The sequence below is a fragment of the Necator americanus genome, chromosome III (assembly GCF_031761385.1).
Source record: "Necator americanus strain Aroian chromosome III, whole genome shotgun sequence".
In the NCBI taxonomy this organism is placed as follows: Eukaryota; Metazoa; Nematoda; class Chromadorea; order Rhabditida; family Ancylostomatidae; genus Necator; species Necator americanus.
In genome coordinates this window covers 19174138-19192429 of record NC_087373.1, presented here as the reverse complement: position 1 = coordinate 19192429, position 18292 = coordinate 19174138, and the positions used below count along the sequence as shown (strand labels likewise).

Here is an 18292-nt window from a genome sequence, read left to right as displayed (position 1 = left end):
GCCTATAGAAGCGGGTGCGACGGGTCCGATGCCGTCGAATTGGTGCACCAACACCAGATAGCTTTGAAATGGAGTATGATGGGTCCCACGGCGTCGGATCGGTGCGCAATAACTTTGTGCAGATGTCGCGAAAGGTAAATTAGACGTTGCAACAGTCCCATATTCATGGCCACTGCACGTGTTGCATTGCACCTTTATGAATCCTATCTGTTATCGTCGCATCTATTTCCTTGCACGTTTGCCTCAACTTGGTGCCATGCCTTCTTCAGAAAGTGGAAATACCCACACAAACGGCTGCTTAAATAGTACCCAACAGCTTACATGATCTGATGTGGAACTTATCTTTATCAGTGCGATGATGCTGTTTACTTCATTTTATGTTAAAACATCATTCTTTGATAGCTGTTGGGGAAAAGAGGAAGAACACCCATACTTCGAGTAATGCTTTAGAATTGTGTCTATATTATATAGAAACCGAAGGAGTGTTTGAAGCTAAAGTTCGAGTATTCTCGAAATGTAGAGCTGACGCGTTAGAAAGAAGACATATGAAATCTTTTGCCTTTATGTATAGTAAAAAAGAGAGAAGAAAACGTTACTAGAAAAAGAGAATTCTGATTTTACAGAAAATGTCACTACTATGAACTTCCATTGATCAGTGAAGGGGAGCAAAGCTAAAATCACAGAAAGTCTGAAGTCCGGCTTTAGCCGGACATTCAGACTAATTTAACATATTACATTTGTATTTACATATTGTGTTATTCAAAAAATAGTGAAAAATCAGTCAAAAATGAAAAAAAAATGTGCAATCAGACCAGGTTGTTATAACTGATTGGAACAACAGCTCTAACACTTGAAAGGTTTCTTCCCATTTTTCATTCTTGTCGACCCGAAATTTCTTTATCCTAGTAGTAACAGTGGCATAGCCAGGGTTAAGTTGACCAGAAAACAAAACCACGCAAGAAGATTCAGGATAGTTGATTATGAAACAGTTGTAAATACATAACAAACGGTTTAACATTTCTGTTATGAACTCTTTTTTGTCTTTAGAAGACTCCAGTTATGGCGCTTGATGAAGGATCTCGTCGTGTGTATGGTGTTGCCCCGGAATATCAACTGATTTGCGAGGTTCGGTCTGTTGATTTTTGAAATTTCACGTGATACAAACCATATTCAGTGTATTCAAATGACTAGTTATTAAAGTTATTATTAAAGAATATTCGAGTGACCAGAAACCATAACCATTGGTATGTAATTATTCGAAGGATTAGTTTGGTATTATAATCCGAAAAATTGCTAGTGGGGACCTTGATAGTTTCAGCATTCAAGTTGTTCCTAGCATTTGCATACCAAAAATTAAGAACCAGCCATTACAATCATGATTATAATTACAACTATTATTATTATCACTATTATTACAACAAAACATGAGAAGTAGAAAAGGATTCGTCTTCTCGTGATAAGAGCAAGGCTGCTGTAAGCAGTGCTCAGTTTCATCACTATATTGTTAAAGGCATCACCCCACGAATCTGGGGTGGTACGGGTTTCAGGTGGGTTATGCCCATACGGAGTCGTAGGTTGTGAGGAAGAGGGTGATTCCGCCCATTTCTCCCTGCATCAGTGGACAACACCGGAACGCTGTTTTTTATGACTTCCTCTATTGCAGCGCCCCCCGCCTGCGACTCGTCCGAATGGGTTTTCGACGAATCGCAGGCGGGGCGCTAACGTTGCGTACTGCAACAGAACCCGTCATAAGAAACTGCATTCCGGGGTCGTCCCCTGGATGCTATTTTGTACGATACCTTCTATTGCAGCGCGCCACCGTTGCACGCGTAGCGTCCGTCACTGCCTATCGAGGCAGTCCGAACTGATTTTCGCAGGGCGAAGGCGGCTCAAGGGGTGGAGCCTTGCAATAGATGGCGCCATACAAAACAGCATTCTAGAGGCGGCTGTTTGCACTGATGCAGGGAGAAATGGACGGGGAATCACCCCTTTTCTCACAATCTACGACTCCGTATAGGCATAACCCACCTGAAACCCGTACCACCCCAGATTCGTGGGGCCTTTAAGCAGGGATAATATCCGAATTGTGGGTTTACAACTCCAAGAAGTTGGACATGCTTGTCTTAAAAGCGCACGATAATCGAGCTTCGAAGTTTTTCGTCGTTTGTAATGTTTTATTGTAATCTGTAATTGCTTCGTTGCGTTCAATTCTTATTTTTTATTGTGTAATAAAGCACCTTTCCATACACCTGCCACTCAGTCCCTAAATTTTAGTGATCTTTTGAGGACTAGGCAGCTACGTTCGTTTTTAAACTGTGAGAAAGTGGATGTATAGTTGGGTGAAAATGGCAAGAATCTCAGTGCATCTGCGTAAGTGACAACGCTCGAAGTGGCACGGTGAAGGCCGCGGTTGGAATCGAGGTGGGCCATCGTGAACTGCAGCGAATTATGGTACTAGAGAGAATTCGTCCCCACTCCTCGATCCTAACCGCAACGCTCCGAGCATCTGTTTACGCAAATGCACCGAGTTCCATTTCGTTTTGACCCTGCCATATCTAACTTTATTACAAAACACAGAGGGTTACTTTGTTCGTCTACACAACATTAACTATATCAGGAAAAACTTTTTGGATTGGCGGTAAATTGCGTGACAAAAACTGAAGATTCTATATTGATTACTTGAGTTACTTTTGTCTAGGTACCGAACTTTGGTTTCACTTGTCAATTATCTGGTAATTCCGTGACGTGCAAAGCCAAAACAAAGAAAGCTGCAAAACACCTGGCTGCTCGAGCGATGCTACATGAAATCATCAAAAAAGGTCGACACATCGAATTCGGAATTCCTGGTGCAACGAAGGAAGAAGCTCACCAGGCCGTGTAATGTTTTCCCCTTATTTGCAGATGTGTTGTAAATTACCCGTTTAAAACTCTAAACGCATTAGTTTGCTCATTGCTGTGTTCGCCTTCAATTTTAGTGACGCTCTTCCTTTCGGAGATTCTCGCAATGAGCCATGCGAAGAAGAGATGTCCTCTCCTGCTAGTCAAAACGAGAATTACTCTGGCAAACTTTTGCAACTGTTAGTTCCTCTTTCTTTTTTTCTCTGTAGATGTGGAAGGAAGTAGCGCTCATGTTGTTTTAGATGCCAGAGAAAAAGCTTTGATCTGCCGCAGTACTCTTTCATCGAAGAAGGTCCTCCGAACGATAGAATTTACACGACGATATGCAAGGTGAGAAATGCACCGAGTTCTCGTGCTTTTGTTTTGGTTTCAGTAGAATGCTTTCTGATAAGAACACCTGTACTGTTATATTTAAGTACCCGAAGCTCTGTGAGAGGCGAGCATGCTTAAGCTGACCGACTATAGCATATTTTTGAGTTCACAGAATTTAAAGAGAGGTTGCCACGAAATAGACGGTGTTCGGATCTTTCCACGAATAGATAAAGGTAGAAATGTAGTTCACGACTTTGAGTGCTCAACTCTGCTTATTAGTCCAGTAAACGGGCGTGAGAAACAGTCTTGGTTGTAGGTCCTCACCCCAACGATGCCACATATTACAGTTAATAGGAAGATGGAAATCGCAGCACGTCTGCAGTTTTCAGATAGAGCAGTTTCTGTTTCTCATGCTTTTTTTTTTGGTTGCAAGGCTGAATTGAGGTGATCATGACATAATTTTGAAGTGCTTCCCTACTTCCATCCAGTTGTTGAGAGATCCCTACATCATCAATTTGATGTGCTACACTGAAACGAAGGAGAAATTAATGCTGATGTACTATGGCGCTCTCAATGACGATTTCATTGTTTAGGTTGTCGGACAAGAAGTGAAAGGTGTGGCTAAGCAAAAAAAGACTTCTAAAAACCTAGCTTCTCAGAAGATGCTTGAGATTCTAATGAAATGTGTTGCTGACATGAATGAAGAACCGGACTTAGACAAAGGTACGTTAGGTTAACAGTGGTTAACATTCCACTTCGGTTGTTTCAGTAGTTAGTATTCAAGCGGCTAGGATAGAGGGGACGTTGGGATTTTCTCAACAGGGATAGGAAGGGGATGAGAGCAAGAGGGTTTCGTAAGGTCGTATTCGATACTTGACTTTAAAGTAAAATCGTGTCATAGAGGATAAAGGATAATGTTGACCAGTTCCTATGGGGAAGTTCCGTTTGACTTTAACTCAGACTTCGTTTGAGGTTTATGAACGCGCGTGCAGCCTTACAATGATTTGCGAGGGCTAGCCGATTGTTTTTTCCTCCCACACAAGTGGGTACCGTTTTATGGATACCGGAAGGATGGAGAGCTTGGTTTGAACTAGGAGGGATTCGAACCTTCAAACGATTGTATCCACAGCGCAGCGTTCGTCTGACTGCGCTCCTCCGCCCCTAAAAATATAGTGTAGTATTTGAATAAATGATTAAGGAGGACTCGAAACTTGCACAGGGAAAATAGTCCACTTAAGATGAGGGCATACAAGCCACAAAGTGATTTTTAGGAATCTTATCCTTTATGCTTCTAACAATGGAACTACTGTGCCCTGGAACCAATCTTAATAATGGACGATTTGGCGTTTTCTTGCTCTTCTGAATCAGTAATTAATAAAATAACAATAAATTAACTAAAGTAATTGTTCAAAACGCACGAACTGCCCAAAAATTTTCTTCCTTCTGAGAAATTAATTTGCTATCGCAACTGCAAGATCTAAATACTACAATTTTTGTGTCACCATTTTATACAAGAAAAAGGTGATTTCACATTGAGTACTAAGAGATTCCTCCTCTACGACTAATACAATATATCGAAGATCCGTCCATTTTTTAAAATAGCTTTTTCGTATTTTGGTGAGGGGTCCAGTGACAACTTCGTGGAGTGCTGCTGAGAAAGGTAGCGCGATGCACCGTCGCTTTTATTGTATGGCCATAGATCAATCACTGATAAAAGTGAAACTTCTGGATGCGGAGTAAAAGGGCTAGCATATTTTAATCCAACAATGATTATTTTTCGTACTACAGCTCAAAAAAGTCACTACAATGCAGAAAAGCAGCTACAACGGCAGGAAATAGGGATGCCATTACTGCAAAGCAGAGCGCACATTGTTGTTGAATAACAATGTTCACGGAGAAGTGTGTGCAATACAATTTTGCGGTGTTGTGGAGACAGATTATGTCTATATTTCTGCAAAATTTGGCTATTCTAACATTCTAGTTTTTTGTCTGGAATCGAGAATTGAGAAAATTTGTAAAGTTTCCTCTTAATTTTGCATTTATCGGAACTAGGCTTGGAGTGAATCAGGACACCTGCGGAGAAAATAATTCCTAATAAAGTAATTAAAGGTTTCCCTTGATGCTCTATCAAACAATTGCAACAGATTTCTCAGTCGCGCTGCCGTAGTCGTCGCGCAACAAAGAAAAGAGCGAAAATTTGGATTTTTGGAAGCGTGTCGAAATGTGTGTGACTTCAAACAAAGTCCAATAGCTCAACTACTTCCTTATAAAAACTTATTAGTTCGAGATGTGTTATAAGGGAATCTTTTCCTCAGGAAACTTGTTTTACTTTTTCAACGCCTCTTTCCGTTTTCTCAAAGAACTAGTTGAGAGAAAGTTGAGAAATTTGTTGAAATTTCCATTTCTTTTCATGAAAAGCCAGATTCTCTCCAAAAACGTTAATCTAACTCTTTTTCAATGCAAATCTTCCTCTATAAACAAATTATAGATTCCCTTCTAGATTTCTTTTGCGTCAAGATATAAATGTTTATTTTAACCCACCAAAATCCGCATTCATCACCGATCAGGGTAAAATCACCTCCAAATCGCATGTAAATGCTGTGAATTCATTTTCGTTTCCCTATATTTGTTCCACGTATGGTTTATTATATTATTTTATCTTTACTTTGGTTTATTCATTATATATTCATTATATATATTATATATTCATTATATTCATTATATATTATTATATTCATTATATATATCATTATATATTAGTCTATCTATATATTTAATGAACTTGTTTTTCATATTTTCCACATTTATAACTTATGGCGGCAATTCTTCTTGGGTGTTACGGCAGAAGGTGTGTAACTGTAAAGTGTAGGGTGACCCGACGGTAATCCATATCTCCATAACCGATTCATAGGTGCGATAGGAGGGAGCCGGACACTCATCGTGTGAAAGGGGTTTAGTTCTCAGAGTCCAGCTCAGGAGGTGAGGATCATTTCGCCAACCATCCAAAATAGGAGATCTTTTCCAATGGATCAGAAATGGAAGGGTCACTTCGTCAACCATCAAAAAGTGAAGCGGGACGGAGCACCGAGTCCGACTATCACCTCTATGAACGGATTTACTGAGTAGCAGCGAAATTCAAATGCGATGTGCCTATGTGTACCTCCCATTCTCGATCCAGCACGGCACTTACGAATGCTGAAAAGCTATAATGTAGCAGTAATCAACCGATGTCTTTTATTTTCCGTATTTTTTAGTGCCCGATGACGATGTGCTGTGTGCGACCAACAACTATGAACTCAGTACACCCCTCGCCGTGAATTCTGTCGCATCTGTTGAGGAATTATTGTCAGATACAAAGAAGTTTGACGCTCCAACTCAGGAATACCGTATCCTTGAGAACAAATCAGCTTTTGGTGAGTTTTCCTATCCACACACATGAGGTTTTCAACACTGGTTGAAAAAGCATGAAAAATTTGTTCGAAAGCATCATCACCATCACAACTGCCTCTGATTTATGCCATCTGACACAGAAGTAAATTTTGTGAACGTGAGTAGTGAAGCGGTATGCAGCGATCTATCACCTATCATCTTGCACGAGCGACACTTCGCTACACTATTACTGTTGTTACTATGAAGTACTATTCTTGCGGATGAGGAAAAGATTTGGATCCTGATTTCAAAACAGACCGTATAGTTCAGGTGCTTGTTCTTCGATTGCTTCCTCAAGAATTCAGATTTTCGTAATTCCATTCTGTAGAATAGTTAGCTTATTTGTCATATCCTCCTGGTTCCTTATTTCAGTACTGTTCAGAAGACCATTTGGAACTGCGTTTCACCAAGTTTTTGTTTAGATGACTTTCACTGTCTAGACGACCTCTCGCGAGTACGGGGCAGATATTCGAGAAAAACCATCAAACTGTGTGGAAAATGGAATTTTTTTTTTGAAATCGAGAAGCTGAAGTTAGATGTGTTTCAACTCCTTTTTCACAAATTGCTGAGTTGTACCTTCACAGCCTTTATAAGATCAACTTATGTAGTGCCCACAAAACAAGCTTTGCGTTATGCTGCGAACGAAATTTAAGTTTTTCTGTACTGCGTTTTGGAGGACAGCATTTTTTTATTTTATTCATTAGGAATCATATCAAACAAATTTCTGTGGTAGTCTTTGTGCATGAATTGTAACATCAGTGAAGAATGATTTTTTTCCAAATTGCCAAGGCAGGTCACGGAAAACAGAAGTAGTAGTGGTTGAGACCAATCGAGTAATAGTGGGTCCGGTCGAGTAGTAGTAGTGCAGCAATAGCTACGGCGACATCAACACAATGCTTACAAAAATACGAGTTCATAATGTAGGTAAAATTGTTGAACCTAGGTTTATTTTGAAGGATGAATGCGTCTGCAACGAAACTGAATTAGCTTAAATTTGTCAGGAAATACTGATGAATATCAACGACAAACTCGTTCTGATTGCTGACGTTAGGTCCAGAAACGGCGACATCTGCAGAAATCCAGCTGAAATTTTGGTTTAATAACTGCACTTCGAAGTATTAGCAGAGCCAAGAGTTATATCACAACAAGTCTTGCACCGTAGTTCCACTGAGACCTCTACACTTCTTTCCAACGATTCCTAAAAAAAAGGGTTGGAATCAATAAGTTTCGAAGAGAATTACTCCTCAAATTCTCTGGGTCAGATTTTCCACTTACAAATCTTCTTCAGCACTAGTGCGGATTCAATGCGGATTTTGGCGGGTTGAAATAAATAATAGTCTGATATTTTATTTACTAGTATTTTGGTTATTGCATAGCATTATAGCTGTCGAGTTGAGGGAGTGTCCCGTTAGCTAACATACACACCCAGCGAAGAAATGGGTAGTGAAGATTGCGAATTTTTGATCATACTGCCTAGTACCTCGTTCAGGGTCAAGCGTGCTGGTGCGAAACGACTCTCTCAAATACCCAGTTAATATATTGGGAATTTTCTTGAAAACTCAATGTCGAAAGTTAGTCGAATAATCAATGGCAAATGCGAAATTCGGTAGCTGACAGAAGCGAAGAAAAACCAAGTTGTAGATAAAGTAAATTTCCAATTTTTTAATGTGATTTTTTAATTTTTTTTTTTTTGACAATGCGATAACGGGACCGCGGAGATTCGACGCTGCGGTGAGCCAAACTTTTGCAACACCCGTAGAAAAGAAAATTTATGGCGTTGAGCAAAAAGTACCAAAATAACAGCGAAAAAGGAAAGCGAAAACGAAATCAACATTTTCTTACACATGTTGGCTGAAGAGATAGGAACTTGGAACTATTCCTAACAGATGATTATCTCGATGTTGCATTGTTTTCAGCAGCTAAACCGTGGATTTGATAGGATTTTATTGCCAAAAAGCTCAGATTCTAGCACAGTTAGGTTAGGTTTGGAAGATCACAGATAACTTCGTGATAAGAGCAAGTTAAGAAGTACTTTTCATGCAATTTAATGGAAGATGGTTTCCTTTACAGCAAAGGTGGGAAGAAATTCCATTTAGTTGCTCCGAGTTACTAGACTTTATTCGAGATCTCACGCTTTTTCATATTCGAGCAAAACTCGGAATTTTAGCAGGTTTTCCAATCGCGGAAAATGAAATGGCTCTTCAAAAAATCACTCGCATATTCGGGTAGGGGGTCTAAAGAAACTCCTTTATGCAGAAATTTTCCTTTTCGGAGCGTCTGATTCTCTCAAAATTTAGATGGGACATCGAAAGAAGTGCTAGAATTTTTAATTTTTCCCATCTGAATTTCAAAACTAGGAGGTCCCGAAGAACGATGGCTTGTCTATTTTGTAGGCGAATCTTCTTCTACGAAAGAGTATGAAAAGATTTTTCAAGTTGCTCTTTTCACGATGTTATCTGCGATCGTCCAGACCAAGCAATGCGCGCAGACTTTGAGTTTTATAGCCATTAAATTCCACTAAATCGATGGTTCAGCTACAGAAAACGATATAACATCGAGACATTAATTTTTTGGGAGCAGTTTCAAGTTTCTACCTCCTTAGCCAACACATTGTCGAGAGAAAGTGTTGGTTTCTTTTTCGCTGTTGTCATGGTGCATTTTGCTCAACGCTGAACGTTTTCTTCTTATGAATGTTTTTAAAGGCAGCATAACACGAATCTGAGGTGGTTCGGATTTCAGGTGGAGTATCCGTATGCGGGGTCGTAGATTATGGAGACGGGGGTAGTTTCGCCCATCTCTCCCTGCATCACTGTAAACAGCCGCCTCCAGAATGCCATCTGTTGCAACGCTCCACTCCTCGCGCCGCCTCCGCAATGCGATTCGTCGAAAATCAATTCGGACTGCCCCGATAGGCAGTAAGAGACGCTAGGGTGGCGCGCTGCAATGGAAGGCATCGTACAAAACAGCTTTCAGGGGCCGGCTGCTTGCAGTGATTCAGGGAGAGATGGGCGGAATCACCCCGGTCTCCATAATCTACGGCCCCTTACGGATATTCCACCTGAAATCCGTACCACCACAGATTCGTGGTATCCTGCCTTTAAGCAGGTGATGTGATTTGCTTGGGTGCTTTGCAAATTCGACGACACTTGAGTGCGCATGGATTAAGATGTAGGCACGACGCTGACATCAAACACCGCTTAGCGCAGTAAGAATTTGCAAATATGTCAATTTCTGGAGATGAAATTAGAACTGATTTAAGTCTGAGCAGGTTGAACAATAAACTATATTTCCACCTACCTCTTACCCCTCTGCCCCACTCCCTTTACGACCCTACAATGGGAAAATCCCATCACACGCTTGACCTTGACAGCGACATTGTCAACACTTCTTTGATACGAGTCAAATACGAGTGAAGAATAGAAACGAGTGAAAGAATTTTGACATCATCACTCAGTTTGTTTTGCATTAAAATATTTTTTTACCTTAAGAATCTCTGCATCATTTGAATGTCTTGGCAGTTTTGCTGTCATGTTATTATGATTTTCTATTACAATCGCTACCGAATATGTTTACGTTGATGGACTGCAGGCTAGAAAATTCGCAACCGGGGATCTTCTCCATAATTCTCGGGATCAACGCATAAATGCAAGAGAGAGATTCCATTTTAAAGAAAATCTCAGATGTTGAAGACACCGATGTCTCAAGGTCCAGGTATGACACTGCTCGAATGATTTGCTAACAGAGTCATAAAGCTCAAGGATGAACCCTGCTCTAAAGGATCTTAGTACGATTCCTGAAACCTTACGTCACGTTGCTGAGATGAATGCCACCATTAGCAATCGAACATTCTCACAAGAACCGGAGGTATCATTATCCGCCACTGTTCTTATATTACGCAACCTTATTAAGGTCGACGAATGAAAGTTAATTGTGCCCAACGCGAGCATCGATTGAAATGTTGTGGTACCTCAGGAACCAGCTTTCGATCCAAAGAATTGTCATCTGTGATGAAAAATGGATCTCTCTCCATATTTTTAAAGCGAAAACCCAGAGAGGCCGAAGTTATACTAGCTTTCAGATTCTGTGGCGAAGCGTAGAATGTTTCAGAGTAAATTTATGTTAAGCCTGCGTTTGCTGGGATTTTGAGTCTCTTGCCACTTGACGCTACTTCCATGAAGGTGTGGTATGGCAGCTGAGCTTCTCTCTGAACAACTTCCACGGAAGAGCTGGTAACAACTAGGCATATGTCAACGGAAGGAACAGCAAGATAACGCCGTCGAAATCGGGATCGATGTTCTTCGTGTAGAAACTTCTGGAGTGGTTTTCAAAATTCCGGCGAAAGACTGATTAAGACCACTGACCAGCGGCATGTACCTTGACTATTTACCATTTTTTAAAAGTTTGCATTTCTGGTGCAAGAGTTCCCATTATTTTCAACTCGCTTTGGTAACACATGAGCTTCTCCGAAGAGGGTCTTCATAGAGCCAGTAATAATTGTCCGCAGTAGTCTTCTGTTTTCAAAGTCCACTAATTACGTATACATCACGTTACCTTTATCATTATGATCGCACTAAATGAATAAGTTGTTCTTCCTATCTATATTTCTGTTCTTCAAATAAAATTCGTACTTTTCTGCATCGAAGATTTTAAAGAGACTTTTTTGTGTCACTGTGTGAATCATGCTGTGGTATAGAACGATCAGTCCGATGACGTCGCACTTAATCTTCTTGGCTTGCATCATCAGATCTTCGATGCAAGCGTACGTGCGTTATGAGTACAGATCGTCATCCTAGTCCTTTTCCGTTTCGGTAGCCTATATGACTCCTGCAACCCCATCCTTCCTGGCGCTGCCGTAACAGGCTTTCCTCCGGAATCAGGAGACTCTTTTCTATTACTGTGTTTTGCATAAGAATTTGAAACCCATGAGCAGATTGCAAGCCTCTAGTCCCATGAGTTTTTGGGAGAACTTCCGTTCTCCCGGAGTGGACATATGGAGCTTATTTGTTGAAGGCGACTCCAAACCGCCTCCCTAATGAGTCAGTCCTGGCTCAGCAGAAACAGGGAGTCCATCCCCTGAATCCACCTGCGTCTCTGGGCAGGCACAAGGTCGCTTTTGGTCCGAGATTAGCCCCCTATCCGCCACCCGGGGACGCGCCACGTAGCCTCGCGACTAACCGGCTGTGATCCCTCTAGTGAGGGAGATCCGTGGATAGAACAGTGATATTCTCGAAAAATTGCCTTCCGCTTACTCGTAGTCATTCTCATCGTATTTCATGCCAACGAAATATCGAGATAGAGTGTGTAATTAGACCAGCGAATCTAATTCGCAAATTAGGAGGTCATTTATGGTGCCCACCTCTCTACGTTCCTTCTTCTGATCGTTTGATAAGATGCTTCTTGCAACATCAGACTGCTTCATTCTACTAAACGTCTGAGAATTTGGAGAAGATAAGAATACTTGGATCTCTTGGGCCCTCGCACTTGAAATGCTCTTGAAATCCACCATTCAACACTTTGTACACAACTTGTCTATCTCTCTTCTTTTTTACGCTAGGTCTCGGTGGTTTTCTGCTGTTAAATCACATGTTTCATTTGGGTGGAAGAGGACTTTTCATTGGAACATGTTTTGTACTTTACCCGGAGAAAACTTTTCATCAAAAATGCGTGCATTCAAACTACTCATGACAATGTTGTGGACATGAGAGTTTTTGTTCCCCGTTCAAAATGAGCCAGTCGCGTTAAAGCGAGGCAGACACTCTGCACTGTTATTTGGCGAGAACACTTTTTGCCCTGCTCTTGCATTCGGCATGATGTCATCTGGTTACACGATCATTTCCCAGGAACACATAAAATAAGTGTTAGTGTGACGTTCGTCTTCGACTGCAGTTGTGTTGTTCTTTTCAGGACTTACTCAGTGTTTGCTGAAAATAGTGTTCGCGAAACCTGGTGAACAACAGCGAACGCCTTATATATTTCCTGGAGAGCATTCAACAGTGGAAGGAGCAAAGCAAGAGGCAGCTCAACGTGCAATTCTTTTTCTGACTTCATGAATCCGATAAGTATGGTGTTTATTGTAGGGTTATTGCACTGTATAACATATTGTTTTTGAGTACTTCAATTGTTTTGGGTAATTTTCGTTCCTTTTCTGGACCATGGTCGTCTAATCGAAGACATGAATGTCACAGTTCTGCGTTGTATTGAGCTCCTGATTTTATCTTATATCCTCTACATATATCCATCGTTGTTAGGAGTGAACCCGTCAATGACGATCGTACAGTACAGCGACAAACTAACTGGAGGAAAACATACTTCTGCAAATGTCAAAAAAAAATCCTGTACTGACCAAAAACGATTGCATAAAGATAGTGTTCCCTCAACTTCTACAAGAAAGGCAAAGTTCTCTTGTAGTTGGGGCAGTACTGAATGTATTTAGCTCTCTACCTGTTCATAAAAAGCGTAGCACTTTTCTACGCAACAACAGTCCATGAAAACAAAAGCTGACCCCCCATCCTTTACCAGTCCCGTGAAACTTCACTTATACGTATGTGCGGTCATCTTTTAAAACGATTTAACTTCCAGTAGTACTAGAATCCTATTCCTTGGAGTTGTGTACTGACTGAAAAAAGCTTCATCTATAAGCCCATTCAATAAGCACAAAGCACTCGTCATATTGACATGTTCATTTACGCCCTCGAACATTCCAGTTCGAGCTTAAAGGGAGTGTTGTGGAAGGTTTTCGAAAACACCTCTTCCCATCCCCACAAAATCCACAGTATGAGAAAATCTGCCCTCCGGCAACTTAGCAGCTTCTCTTCCGTCTCATATCCATGAGTGCGAAGGAGGAGTTGCGCACTTTTTCACTGCGATACTTATAACTACCAATTTCTCTCTTCACTGTCTTCAGCAAAACGATGGGCAAGTTTTCCTCGCAAAGAAAAACTCCACCCATCCTCGTTCAATCATAATAACCTGATTTCTGGCAGAAATACAGCCACCTTTAATGCAAGGTCGTTCTTGTGCAGCAGACCATGAATAACACAACAGGCTATCCAGTTTCGAACTCCAGTTTTCAACTTGCTAAAGTCGAGCAATTTGGCCACACCACATCACAACCAACTGGTCTGGTGCAGATTGTTTTGAAATCTCTAAATAGGACCTTTATATCAATGTATGTTATCTCATCATGGAAAAACATTGATACCAGTTTACATTCCGGAAAAAGTGAACGATTCGCCTTTCTTACAAAATGAAGGGAACAATTGCTTCTGCCAACTGTTCTCGTGGTAAGAACTACTGCACTTGGCCTTGAGAGATGGATAAATCACCGCGTTGCAACCGTAAACAACTGAAGAATGGTCCTTTTTCAAGTAAAAAGAGAAATGCACATCTTCTTACACAATTAAGACTGCAGCTGCTCGTGTCAGGTGTTCTCTTAATTCTAAAAAAACTATTACTGCAGCCATCTAAGCAATGGGTGAAAACAAAAAAGCTAGCTATGGCCTAGGCTGCTGCACCACGTGCTCTATCGAAACATGCCTACAGGGCCTACATGAATGTAAGACAATAGTGTAATGGCTGAGGAGGTAGTATCTACCCGGTTCTGTGGTTGCACAGCGCTTTCAACTTGCGATACAATAACTCACAAGCAAGGTATGGCTTTCATTGGACGAAATCTGGCGAAATCTTTAATATTTACTCATTTGTGGCGCATCAAGGTTTCTAGCAAGCTGTTTTCTGAAGACATTGACTGTCCTCTGAACGAAAAGATCAGGATCAAATACGCTGTACACTCGCTTGAAAGATCTAACATCTGAGTAATTTTTACCTTCTGACGCAACCTTTGTCGGTAAGTTGCTTTTCCCGCAGGGAGGCCTAGGAGCCACAAAGTGCTAGTGTTTTCAAACTGTGCAACTAGTACAACTTTTATAAAGAAGAAGTTTGTGTCATGTTTGGCTCAACTGAATGCCAATTAACTGTCACTAGGAATACAGTCAGTTCAGACGTACTTGCTGTACTCTCGAAAACCGTAGACGTATAACTCTCTAAATACGATGCTTGCACACTAGTTGTTTCCCGTAAATGATTACGGAATACAAATGTCTAGTAAGATGCATGAATTTCGCCGATCTCGAAAGTTGAGAAGGATGTCCGGATTATAGGTAAATTATAGGTAAGGTTCCCGACATACATCAAACATTACAAAGGTAAAATAGCTTGAAAGAAGCTCCCTGACAGTATTTGTGCAAGTCATCTGTTTGCGAGACATTGCTGAATGTACTCACATGAAAAGAAAACAATGTGGGAGTGGAAAAGGTGCAAAGGTGCATAAAATCTGGTTCTGGATTGACATAAGGCGCTGCACTGTGATGTTCAGAGAACAGGTAGTATCTGAGTGTGCGAAGAAGGAAGCGAAAAATTGGTATGCACATAGAACGTTCAACCGCATATGACGCATTGGGAGGAAACATGACATCCGAGTGGCTTCATTGTCAAACAGCAAAAGTGAAAGTTGCAGGATGAATATTCTAAAGCCTCTATGCTTGTGAAAAAGACAACGACGATTCGAAGGAGTGAGAACTGATAGAATGCAAGTGATATCCTGTTTTGTATACACATAGTGATGTTAGCTACACATAAACATCTTAACCCCAATTGGATTTTATGTGAGGAAATGTGTGCGACGGAACATTTCGTGTAACGAGCATACAGCGTCCTTGAAAACAAAACTATTTGCACTCTTTTCGAAATAACATCGGATTTGCGTCTGTATGCCACTGCGAAACTAAAACCAAATACAAATTCTCGGGTAAAGAACAGTTTTAGGCGAATGTACCAGTCGATAAGAGGTTCGGCTACGACCGCACGGTCAATGGTTCGCAACCGCCTTAGACCCAACCAAGTCTCAGCCTTTCGTGCTTCACAGATCGGTTCCTAATCTGGGAGGGTAAAAACTCCAATATACACTGGCTGGCCCCCGCAAGCCACTGCATAGCCTGCAGCTGCGTTCATAAACCGCGAATGGTTCAGCATTCTTGAAGTCGAAGCCGCATCCCAAAGGGACTGATCAACGCCGTGCATTTTGCCCGTTCTTATCCTTTAGAGCAGGTCATGACTTAGGAAGCATTGTTGCTGGCTATGATTTCATTATGAAGAAACTTGGTGATTTGAAAGTCACTTTTTCTTTCATTTGGAAAGTTTAGTATAAATTTGACAACCGCGGCACAACTCTTATCCAGCACCCATTGCGGCTGCGCTCGAACTAGCGCGCTATGCCCCTTGCTCAGCTCCCCTAGTGAGCTAACAAGGATTCGTGCGAGCGCAGCCGCCTACGCAATTGCACCACTAACCAGATCGATTTGATGCGGCTCCGACACCTCTCTGACCATTTGAATCATGTGGTGCACGATTTAACATTCTTTTAATTTGACTACTTCACGAGAAGATACTTCAAAAATACTTGGGTTGCTCATACCCTCGCAAAACGAAACGACTTTACAAAGGCTCATGCCCGGCTGCCGGCGTGAAGCACATTGTACGCCATGTGGCCGGAGTGAAGAATAACCGTTGCCTACGTGCCTACGCACACGTAAGGATCTCGGTCCGGAACGATTTGCTATTTCTTGGTAATCAGAGATAAAATATGCACTTCGCGTCACGACTTGATTGATTTGCACCTAGAATACAGCGCCAATAGTGGATTTTTAAAATGTGCCTCTGTGGTGTAATGTCGATTGATACATTCGTGATCAGCATTACGAATAATCTTCTAAGCAGCAACGCAAAAACAGAAAATAACGAAGATGTAGTGTGATGTAGGTGTATTGTATCTGTACAATAATAACATTAATATAGCAAGAAGAATGTTATCAGAAATCAGAAATCCCCACAGGCAAAGCTCGGCAGCACTTTGTTCCTTACAGTTTTTATCTGTTCCATCTACAATAAGATGAAATATGAGTGAGATGAGGGGAAAAAGTTCAGTTAGAGAACAGCAAGAGATTAAGGTTTATTTTGTGCAGGTATTAAGACTATAGGTATTAAAGTGTCGTATATAGAGAGAAAAGTTGACAACTATGCTACAAAGTTCCTTACTACTATTTAACTCCCACTGAACAAAAACTAAGTGTGTTCCTCATTTCACTGTTTAAAAAAATCAGTCAACCTCATACAAGCGAGGAGAAAGTCTGCAACTGGACCCGTCAATGACCCAAACCTGCCCAAACACTCTCACTGAACTCAACTCATAAGGTAATAGGATCGCAGTACCGTGTTTCACGCCAAGGCCAAGTTTAAAAGGTTTCGGCATACGGCAGATGCATTTATTCAAAAAAAAAAAACGATAAAAAAACAGTCATTTAGCAGCGAGGGGAGGCGAGCCTTGGTCAACACCTCAGACCACGCCCATACGAGGTGAGAATTATAAAAGATCCTTGCTCCGTCCTGCAAGACAGGAGCAAATAGGAGACTTTCTCTCTTTGTGGTATCTTCTGTATTTTTTGTAAACTGTGCTTCACGCTGTTCTCAGTCCTTTTCTCGGGTTTCTTTTACTAGCTTTGAGGCGTTACTTTTATTCGCCTATTTCTTTCAAGTATCATTTTCTTTTATGCGAGGTGTGAATGATAAACTAGCGTTAATTTTCGGAACAGATCATTCGGGCTAGATGGAGGCGACAATTATGGTCGAACCTGACATGTGGTGCAGTTGCGTAAACAGTCGCACTCGAAGTGCAGTTGCGGACTCGCGCTCAGATCCGTAGTTCGATTGATACTGGCGAGGTTCCCATGGCATCATTTCGAGCGAACCCGCCTGCGCAGTTGCACCACAACGCTGATCGTTCTGACACGGCTGTAGACTTAAAGGCAGCATACCACGAATCTGTAGTTATACGGATTCCAGGGGAAGTATCAATATACTGGGTGGCAGATTATGGAGATCGGGGTGGTTCGGCTCATCTCTCCCTGAATCACTCCAAGCAGCCAGTCCCTGAATGCTATTTCGTACGATGCCTTCTATTGCAGCGCGCCACCCTTGCAAGGGTAGCATCCCTTACTGCCTATTGGGGCAGTCCGAATTGATTTTCGACGAATCGCAAGGCGGAGGCGGCGCAAGGGGTGGAGCGTTGCAATAGATGGCGTCGTACAGAAAAGCATTCTGGAGGCGGCTGTTTACAGTGATGCAGGGAAAGAGAGAGAACTGAGCGGAACTACCCCCGTCTCCATAATCTATAACCCCTACACAGATACTCCACCTGAAATCCGCACCACCTCAGATTCGTTGTATGCTGCCTTTAACTCAAATATTTATTTATTTATTAACCCAAATATGTTAACAAAATCTTGACCGCTCTATTGAAATGGATCCCATCGTTAGTACGGGTTTAGATAATTGTTTTGTTGGATAATTCCACCATCCCATGTGCTTTCTTTTCATTACTCACGCGTATGTGAAAAGTTGCTTCGTCCTGTAAGCTGATCCGTCTAGTCCTGTCAGCTGACATCCTCTGATTTGTGGATGTTTTATGCTCCCACAGTGATTTTTGCAAACAACCCCGGATCCTACTTACCGATGAGAAGAATTCAAAATTTCAAAACAAAAACATCCGCTAGCGCAGCCTCTGAAGGGAGCGAACTACGGTATTGACGATGTTAGGATC

The 18292-nt window shown here is 41.5% G+C and overlaps 1 protein-coding gene across 2 annotated transcripts in view; it reads left to right on the top strand.

The window, feature by feature from the left end:
• The window catches only part of RB195_010085 (uncharacterized protein), a gene marked incomplete at both ends in the record, with an annotated part of 19255 nt that extends 6566 nt beyond the window's left edge, over positions 1-12689 (top strand). For both annotated transcript variants that reach the window (XM_013441458.2, XM_064190927.1), the window contains 7 exons: positions 1048-1125; positions 2699-2877; positions 2976-3077; positions 3141-3228; positions 3804-3933; positions 6465-6623; positions 12544-12689. In XM_013441458.2, the coding sequence (XP_013296912.2) occupies positions 1048-1125; positions 2699-2877; positions 2976-3077; positions 3141-3228; positions 3804-3933; positions 6465-6623; positions 12544-12689 (882 nt within the window). The remainder of the gene's footprint in view (positions 1-1047; positions 1126-2698; positions 2878-2975; positions 3078-3140; positions 3229-3803; positions 3934-6464; positions 6624-12543) is intronic.
• Between the last annotated feature and the right edge of the window lie 5603 nt (positions 12690-18292).